The sequence below is a fragment of the Gracilinanus agilis genome, chromosome 5 (genome assembly GCF_016433145.1).
Source record: "Gracilinanus agilis isolate LMUSP501 chromosome 5, AgileGrace, whole genome shotgun sequence".
NCBI classification, from domain to species: domain Eukaryota; kingdom Metazoa; phylum Chordata; class Mammalia; order Didelphimorphia; family Didelphidae; genus Gracilinanus; species Gracilinanus agilis.
In genome coordinates, this window is record NC_058134.1 from 306,465,421 (window position 1) to 306,475,244 (window position 9,824).

The 9,824-nt window shown below is 54.0% G+C and overlaps 1 protein-coding gene across 1 annotated transcript; it reads right to left on the reverse strand.

Moving 5' to 3' along the window:
* Nucleotides 1-1,833: 1,833 nt before the first annotated feature.
* On the reverse strand, nt 1,834-9,435 carry SYCE3 (synaptonemal complex central element protein 3). The gene is made up of 2 exons (XM_044678745.1): nt 9,327-9,435; nt 1,834-2,126 (listed from the first exon to the last, which is right to left on the reverse strand). Exons 1-2 carry the CDS (start codon nt 9,433-9,435, stop codon nt 1,969-1,971), a joined length of 267 nt encoding a protein of 88 aa, XP_044534680.1. The 3' UTR covers nt 1,834-1,968.
* Between the last annotated feature and the right edge of the window lie 389 nt (nt 9,436-9,824).

Below are 9,824 nucleotides of genomic sequence, written 5' to 3' on the forward strand. Positions count from 1 at the left end.
GGAGCGGATCCTGGCTCTGCGGAAGACCCGAGGCCAGCCTGTGCTGGGGGTCCTCGTGGTGCCCAGTGCCTATGGGGTGAGCCGGGCAGGCCCGGCAGGGGAGTCCCAAGCAACAGAGGTGCCCGTGGCCCCGTCAGCCGTGGCGCCTCGCACTTACCTGTACACGTTCGAGCCCGGCAGGAACGCATGGCAGCCCCTGACCCTCGTGCCCGAGGAGGCGCCGCTCCGAGGCTGTGGCCTGTGCACCATGTACAACTACCTGTTCCTGGCTGGCGGCATCAGGGGCTCAGGCCCCGGGGCTGCCTCTACCAACGAGGTCTTTTGCTACAACCCACTGACCGACATCTGGACCCAAGTGCGGCCCATGCTGCAGGCCCGGGCACAGCTGAAGCTCGTAGCCCTGGAGGGGCTCCTCTACGCCATCGGGGGCGAGTGTCTCTACAGCATGGAGTGCTACGACCCCCGCACTGACCACTGGACCTCCCGGGCCTCTCTCCCCGAAGGTACCTTCCCGGTGGCCCACGAGGCCGTGGCCTGCCGTGGGGACATCTACGTCACAGGGGGCCATCTCTTCTATCGCTTGCTCAAGTACAGCCCCACGCAGGACTCGTGGGTCGAGTGCCCCTACAGTGCCAGCCACCGGCGGTCCAGTGACATGGTGGCCTTGGGGGGCTTCCTGTACCGCTTTGACCTGCTGCGCGGGGTGGGGGCTGCTGTGATGCGCTACAATACGGTCACCGGGTCTTGGAGCCAGGCTGCCCCCCTGCCCCTTCCAGAGCCCATCCCGCTCCGATGTGCCGTGATGGCCAACACCATCTACTGCCTCAACCAGCAGGTCACAGCCACCTTCACGGTGTCTGGGGGAACGGCGCAGTTTGAGGCGCGACAGCTGAAGCCCTTTCCTCTGGTGGGGAAGGGTGTTCTCTGCCCCTTTACCCTGACCCTCCCCACCCTGGCCCCCCTACAGACCCCACTGTAAGCTCGGCTGCCCCGAGAGTTCTGCTAGAAAAGCCTCCTGGTGCGTGGGGCAGCCAGGTGTCTCCGTGGGTGGAGAGCCAGGCCAGAGACGGGAGGTCCTGGGTGCTAATCTGCCTCAGCACCTCCTCGCTGTCACTTGGCCCCCAGGCGCCCAGCCCTTACCACTCTTGTGCCTTAGAACGGATACACGGCATCGATTCTAAGATGGAAGGGAAGCAACATCTCCTGGCATTGGGGTGGAGAATCGGGGGACGGGGCAGCGCGAGGGCCATGCAGGGACTCGGGCAGTGAGACTCCGGCCTATCCCACTCTGGCCCGACAGAGCCCATCCGGCACCCTCAGAGTACCGAGAAGTCTCCTTCCTCCTGAAGCCTGCCAGATGGCGCAGGGTGAGGGAGGAGGCTGGGGGCCAGGTGTGCCCAAAGGGGACTCCCCCCACCCAGACCCTGTCCTGAGGCCCAGAAGCCCGCATCTCCCTGGGAGTCTGAGCCTGGAGACGGCCGGCGCTCTCCTCTGCCGCCAGCTCCCCCACCATGCCTGGCTTCCGGCTCTCCCTCGTCCGCTTCTATCCTCTCTTCGGAGCAGCCCCCGGGACACGCAGGGCAACGGCTCTGCAGGCAGCCAGCCGGGGAGACTCGGGGGGCCTTGGCTGGGCAGCGTGTCCCCGAAGCCCTTCTGTCCCTGTCCCGGGAGGGGGGATGCCCACGTTCCTGTTACGTACTGAGCCCGCTCAGATGGCACAAATAAACACCGGCTGATGAAACACGAGTGTGTCCCGTTCCTTCCGGATTCCCACAAGGCTGAGTGTCGACTCAGACACGGAGCAAACAAGCAAGAGAAAACTGGGCACCATCGTGTGCTTGAAAATACCTTCATTGGGCAGTGAGCACTTAGGTATGTACATCTATCTATGGGCGCCAACGAGGGCCCAATACTCCTCGAGAGGTGTCTGGACCCTGGAGGCTGAGGGAGGGCCGTGCAGGGAGTGACCTATTGCTTGGGCTTGGTCTCATTCAGCAGTTCTTGCCAGTTCTTCTCCATCTCCTCCTTGCAGTTCAGGAAGGCGTCTTCCAGGCGCCGCATGGAATCTGCCAAGGCTGGGTTGGTGCGCATCACCACCATGTCATAGGCCATCCAGGTCGCCTGAACTGCAACAACCAGACAGGGGCGTGAGGAGGGCGCAGGGAGGGGACCCCGATCCAAGCGGTCTGACCAAAGGACTCAGAGCCAGGTGGGCTGGGAGCCTGGGTACGGTGCAAAATTGTTTCCCTGGCAGGGAGTGAAAGAATCAGAGACTCATAGACTGGAGCTGGAGGAAACCTTTGAGGCCATCAAGTTCAAGCCCCTCATTTTACATTTCCGAATGAGGAAACCCAGGCAAGAGAATTGAAAAGACTTGTCTGAAAGCAGGATTTGAACCCAGGTTTTGCTGAGTTCAGGTCCAGTGACCTATAAATAAACTCTACCCTACCTAAGTGGGGAGAACTGAGCACCTTGCTATTTATACCGAGGGTCAGAGGCAGGAGAAAGCTGAAGTGCCCAGCTAGGGAGTAACAAGGTTCTGGCTCAGACCTGGCCCGGACGCAACCTGCAGCAGAATTCTGGGTGTCTGGCAGGTTGGACCTCCCAGCCAAGGAAGGAATCCCCTCTTCAACCTCCTTGAGCAAGGGCTCCCCCACTCTGCTGCCTTCTTTGTTTCTGAAGGTTCAGTGTTACAAAGGTCGGGCCTCTGCTGAGCCCGAAGTAATCTCTCCTGGAAAGTTCATCCAGGAGTGGACTCGTTTTGTCCTTTGCTTCCCTACGACCCTCAGGGCTTTTTCCACACCAACTACAGTCTAGCCATGCTCCTCCCATATTCCACTCACAGCAATTTGGTCTTTTGAAATCAAGTGGAGTATATTGACTCCTTTATCCCTTTTCCATTTTGTCCCTCTTACATTTCCTCTTATTTGATTTGTCTCATTCTAGTCTAGTTCTTCTCCATGGATTTACAGGGAATAAAGACCCTTCTTCTCTTCCATAGAGGATGTGCTGGCCCTTCAAACACCTGATAATAAAAACCAGACCCCAGACCCTCTAAGTCCAAGAGACCCAGAGAGGATGGGACTACTGCACTGGTACTGAACCCTATCATATTACATAAATCTCCTATGCGGAATGCCTTGTCTGGGAGAGGTTCTCCATAAATGCCAATTCCTTCCTTCCTTCCTTCCTTCCTTCCTTCCTTCCTTCCTTCCTTTCTTTTTTTCTTTCCTTACCTCCTGTTTTAGTATTAATTCTAAGACAGAAGAGCAACAAGAATTAGGGAATCAGGGTTAAGTGACTTGCCCAGGGTCACAAGCTAGAAAGTAACAGGCAGTTTTCCAAAGAAGAAAGTCAAACTATGAATAGCCATGTGAAAAACACTCCAGATCGTTAACAGAAAAATGCGAATTAAAAAGACTTTGAAGCTTGATTTCACATCCATTAGATTGATAAAGACAGCAAAAAGGAAAATGACAAATGTTGGAAGGACTATAGGAAAAACAGACACATTGGGCATTGTTGGTGGATCTGTGAATTGGTCCAACCATTCTGGAAACTAATTTGAAACTATGTCCAAAGGTTCCTAAATTCTACATAGCCTCTGACCCAATGATACTACTACTAGGTCTTATCCCAAAGTGATCCAAGAAAGGTGAAAAGGACTTATGTGTACAAAAATATGCATAGCGGCTCTTTTCATAATAAGAGTATACTAAAAACTAAGGAGTATCCTCCTACTGGGGAATGACAAAACCAATTCTGATATAAGCATGACAGAATACAATGCACCATAAGATGTGAAAAAATAGACAGCTTTCAAAGAAAACTAGGAAGACTTCTATGAACTGATGCAGACTGCATAAAACAAAATCAAGAGCAATTTACACAATGACCACAATAATATAGAGAAAACCAACTTTGAAAGACCAACTTTAAAACTGGAATGAACCCAATCACGAATCATGAGATCAGAGGTCTAAAGATGATCTGGTCTCATGATGAATTCCGTTGCTTGACTCCTGCCAGATATGACAAACTTAAAATATAGAATGAAACATTTACATTTGGCCAATGTGGGAATTTGTTTTGTTAGACTCTACATATTTGTTAAAAAAGTGTTGGTTGTTTTTTAATGTTCAGTCAAGGAGAGAGGCAGTTAGGAGGGAATGATAGATAATAAGTGTTTGGGAAAGAAAGAAGGGAAGAGCAAAAGGAAGACAGAAAGGAAGGAAGAAGAGAGGAAAGAAAGGCACAAAGAAGGAAGGAAGGAGTAAAGGCAGAAGGAAAGAAGGAAGAAAGGAAGAAGGGAAGAGAAAACTAGGTAAAATTCATTTATATGCACTTATGATGGCCTTTCTTTCTAATATTATTTCTCAATTCTGTTTTCTTATTTTTCACATAAATAAAACCCCAGCAATTTGCTCTTGTGATTTGAAACAGGAAGGTCAGAGATGGGGGGAAAGAGAAAACAGGAACAGGAAATGAGGGTGCTACAAGCGTTTCTCAATCACAACGGGACATTCAGGTCAGACATAGACCACTACCATTTCTTCAGGAAATGTAACCGATAGAAATCAGGCAAATGATCTTAAAAGCTGCCTTACTGAAATATTTGCCTAGTCTGGTAAGTGAGAAGGACGATGGCCAAGGCCAACACCACTTTAGAAGATAGTGGAAGAGAATGAAGAGGAAGGAACAATGGGCTTCCAGAAAGCTTGGCAAGAGCCCCACTTAAGAGCCTGAGAGTTTAAGGATGAAGCCAAAAGGGCACAAAACAGAAAGAATAACCAAGATCCACCTGCATTTTCTCCACGAATGAGATCCCATTCGAGCATCAAGGCTCTGAAGTGAGCACGTACACACGAAGAGTCCAGGGTTCCAAAAAAGACAGGGAAACACTGTGGAAGTCATGAAAGATCAATTTTCAAGATCCATGGGATAGAAGACAGCAAATGCTTAGAAAAAAATAAATGATACTCAACCAAGTGCCAGCAAACAACTGCCCCCACATCTATTCCCTTCTCAACAAGATCTTGAAGAAGAAAGTGCACCTGTGCCAAGGATACTCTCAAGAAGACAGGAGGAAGAGTGCATAAGCTCTCAGACATGCTGCTCTATAGCAATGTCTTTTTTGTTTTTAAACCCTGACCTTCTTCCTTAGAATCAATACTGTGTATTGGCTCCAAGGCAGAAGAGTGATAAGGGTAGGCAATGGGGGTCAAGTGACTTGCCCAGGGTCACACGACTGGGAAGTGTCTGAGGCCAGATTTGAACCCAGGACCTCCCATCTCTGGGCCTGGCTCTCAATCCACTGAGCTCCCCAGCTGCCTCCTCTTTTTTGTTTTTTAAACCATTGCCATCTTAGAATTGAGATTAAGTATTGGTTCCAAGGCAGAAGTGTGGTATGGGCTAGCTAGGTAACTGGCTTAAGTGACTTGCCCAGGGCCACACAGCTAGGAAGTATGAGGCCTGATGTGAACTGAGGCCCTCCTGTCTCCAGGTTTGGCTCTCTATCTACTGAGCTACCTGGCTGCCTCAGTTAATACCTTTCCAATGTCATTCAACTGCCTGAAAAGTGAAGAGAACACACAAACTTTATAAAATATCTTGTTGGCCACTAATCATAAGCACTTATTAAGAGCCTACTATGTGCTAGGTAGGATTAAACTTTTTTCTTTGGAAGAGTATCATGCTGTCTAAGGTCAGCTTTCAATAAACTGCTTCTCTCCCATGTACCGAAGACCACACAGGCTTCCTTGAAAGATAGGACAGTCGTTATCTTGTTTGATGGCCTTCTGATTCTTAACATCGAGTGAGACATGAAATGGGTGGTTGTCTCCTAGCCAAAGGCCAGGCAAGGCTGCCCTCATGGAGGAAGAGGAAGAAGGCCGAAGCCTCCCTCTCCGTTCCTACCCAGCCCACCGGGCCTGCTCTCCCCTCTAGAAGGGGCCATGCCTGGGAGGAGCTCGGCCCCCTTTGGGCTCCTCTTCGGCTGGCCATTGCCTGCCTGCGAGCCCTTGGACTGCTTGAGGCCGTTCTGCATGCTCCTCTTGGATCCTGGGCCCGCACTAAGAGCGAGCAGGGTCTCTACCTGCAGGAAACCTTGGATCGCAGCAACTCGTTGGATCTCTAGAGCAGGCCATGAAATCCCAGACCTTCCTGGGGTGACACTGAAGGGGAAGGGAGTCACGGAACTCACGGCAGGCCCCCCTTCTGAAAGGCATCGGGTGGGGGTGGGAAATGGCGGACACAAGGAGAGGTTAGCCTATTCCTAGTGAAGAACATGGGGAGGCACGCCTGGAATCCGTGACCCGTCAGGAAGTCCGGAGGAAAGGAGCCTGGAAGGCTGGGTAGAGCCCCTCAGGGAGGGCTTCCGGCAGGGCCTGAGTGTGGGTCACCTGGATGGGTGGACAGTCGTGCACTGTGGGAGGAAACACGGCCAGTAAGGAGTTCCCAGAGGCAGCACACTATGGTGGCACATACAGATCACGGGCTCGAGCTGAAGCCCAGGTCCTGTGTGCGGAGAGTCTAGTCTAATGAGATGCCAGCACAGATGACCATCCCACACAAAGACGCTCAGAAAATCTAGCTGGCTTACACCCCACCACCCCATTTCCTCCATGAGCTAAGAGAAGGCAGGCTGTGGCTGAGGGAGGGCAGAGGGGATCACGAAAGGCTTCCTGGAGGTGGAGGCTTTTGTATGGGGGAGTGGGGAGCAGCCCATCAGCATGAACGGACCTTCCCAACCTCTAGGGAGGCTAAGTAAAGATGCCTGCCTGGCCCTCCCACCTCCAAGCACCGGCTTTGGTGGCCAGGGTTGTCCTCACCTGTCACTTAAGAGCCCCTGACAGCGTTTTCAGATCCTTTCCCTCTCCAATGCACGCCCCTTGCCAGGGCAGCTGGCCTGGAGCCAAAGAGTTTGGGTGACCCCGGAAGATCTTCCTGGGATGAGCTAGCTGAGCTGGAATTGGGGTCTCCGAACTGGGCCAGGGGATCCACACAGACCCAGAGTCTGGGGGCAGCAGGCAAATCTACAGCAGTTAATAAGGAGCCTCTGAGATCCTTGATTCAATCTATCTGTAAGACTGTTGTGGGGGACAGCTCAGTGGATTAATAGCCATGCCTGGAGGTCCTGGATTCAAGTCTGGTCAGACATGTCCTAGCTGTGTGACCCTAGGTAAGTCACTTGACCCCCATCGCCTAGCTCTTGTGCCTTGGAACCAATAAGAGTATTGATTCTAAGATGGAAAATCAGGGTGGTTTGCTTAGCATGTGAAGATGGGAGTCAGGCAGCTCTGTGACAGTGCAGAGGGGGAGGATGGATTTGGGAGGTGGGAAGCGGGCCCTCTACAAAGGCAGGCAGGCAGGCCCGGTGGGCGCTCTGCACGGCCCTCTGCTCTCACGGGAGGGTGGCCGGGACTCGGTCACTTCCCTACCTAAGAGACAAGTCAAGCAGAATCGGGAAGCTAAGAACTGGGAACGCTGGCCGGGGGGACAGGAGGGGAAGGTGTTCGGGGCAGGTCAAGTCCGGTGTCCTGCGGGCCCAGAGCTCAGAGGTGGGGTTCAGGGGGGGAGCCGCCTGGGTAAGAAAAGATGGCCCTTTAAACTCTGAGGGGGAACGAGCCCAACCAGGGGCAGAGACACAGGCGAGAAGGAGGCTCCCCTTAAGAGCTCAGGGAAGTCACAAGCAAAGCAGTAGCAGGTAGGCAACGAGGTGCCTGAAGCCAAAGGGACCCTGGCCTGAGGGACAGGATGTCCAGGACCCAGTCATGGTGGAGAGAAAGACTGCAGAGGGACTGTTAATTTGGTGGGGAGGAAGGTGGTCAGAGACCGCCTCAGAAGGAACACTTTTGGCCCAGCAGACCTGCAAGGGTTTGAGGAAAGTCTGGGCAGAAAGGAAGCAGAAAGGGTGCTCAAAGCCATCCCCCAGGAGAGCTCTCAGAATCGGGGCTTTACAAAACTAAAGAGATGGGCCTGCTGAACCACCCAGGGGCTGGTGGCTGAACCGCTGATGAGTCCAGAGATCTCAGCTTGTTGGCAGGCAGATCCAGGCTGGACCCCATCAATCCCAGAGTTTATCAAGATTCTGCCCTGGGGCTGAGCCTCCCGAGTCCTTCCTGCCCCCCCCCCCCCAAGGACTTTCTAGCTCTGGCTCTTACTCTGGGAACAAGAATTGCACCTCTCCTGTGGGGGCTCTGGCAAGGGAACTTCCCAGGGCTTCCTAACTCCTGGCACAGCATTCTAGGTATGCCCTGTGCCAGCTGTGCCCCAGGCATGGGGATCCCCCAAGGGCTTTACCCGGGCCTCCTTTCTTCTCTCCCTAAACCCTGCTCCCTCTGTCTCCTCAGCTGAAGGCCCCCATCACTCATTAACGGGTCTGATGGATTTGTCCTGACGTCCCTCTGGCGTCCACATTTACGGTGGCCAAGATGGAACTCAGTGTCTTCTTCCCTGCATGTTCTTCTTGCAGCTGTCCTTTGGGTCCAGTCCCCAGGCTCCCTCTCCTCTTCTTGCCTCCTTCCCAGCAGATGCAAGACCTGTCCCCTCGCAGCCACTCACCCAGAGGAAAACCACTGGACTTCAGGAGGCCCTCCTGGACAGTGGGAAGAGTCCTCCCAGCTTCGGGGCTCTCCTCTCTCTAATCCTCCCTCCCCCCAGCTGCCAAAATGCCAGTTCTCAAGGGCAGGGGGCCGCTGCCAGCTGCTGCCAGGCTTCTGTCCAGCACTACAAATGCTCTGAACTCCCCAGGCTAGTTCCACATCTCTCCCTTTCCTCCACTCTACAAACTGGACACACTGTCCTGCTGGCTGTCCCCTGGGACATGCTGTTCCCATTCAGCCTGAGACACCCCTTGGGGAACCATCCAGCTATTCATCCCAGCTCTCTCCTGGCCACCTCCCCGCCTCAGTTTACTTGAAAAGTTTCCAACTGAGTTTGCATCAAAGCTAAGTAAATGATTCCACCAAGAGAGAGGAGCACCCAGGAAGATGGGCCTGGGAGACAGGAGCAGAGGCAGAAGGGGCGAGGGGAGAGGGAGGGGGAGGAGGAGGAAGAGAGAGAGAGGGAAGAGACAAGGAGGAGGGAGGAGGGGAAGGAGGAGGGGGGAAGAGGAGGATGAGGAAGAGAGAGGGAGGGAGGGAGGGAAGAGACAGGGAGCAGGAGGGAGAGAGGAAGGAGGAGGGAGGGGGAGGGAGGAAGAGGAGGGAGAGAGGAAGGAGGAGACAGGGAGAAGGAGGGGGAGGGAGGAAAGAGAGAGGGAGGAGGGGAAGGAGGAGGGAAGGGGTTGGGAGAGGAAGAGGGAAGGCCCTAGGGTGCCCTCATACCGGATATCTTCTCCATCTCCTCCAGCAGCTTTTCCAGGTCCTTGTTTAGGTCGGACAGCATCTTCAACATGTTGTCATAGTTTCTGTCCCCAGGATCCGACTCAGCCATCTGGGGGCCGGGGTTGGGGAGGGGAAGGACACAGGGAGACTCAAGCTGGGGTCCGAAGGCCACTGGGTGCCCATCCTTCATGCCCAAAGAGAAGGGGCCCCAGGTCCCTCCCCCCCAGGCTGACTGCCTGCCCTGAGGCTGGTGGGCTTGGTTTGGTCAATGAGAGGATTGAAAGGTGCCCTGCTGGTCCCCCCCCCCCTGCCCCAGGAAGGTCTGGGGGCGGGGTTCAGGTAGGGGGTGTGTGGTGGGAATGAGCCTGGCAGGTTGGAAGCTGCTACTCATGGGAAGAGCTGAGGAGAGAGTGAGGCCGCCTCTGGGATGGGTGCGGAGTTTAGGCTTTCTGGGGAAGGTCTTGGGGGTTCTTGGATCATTACGGGGGTCCTGAGGGG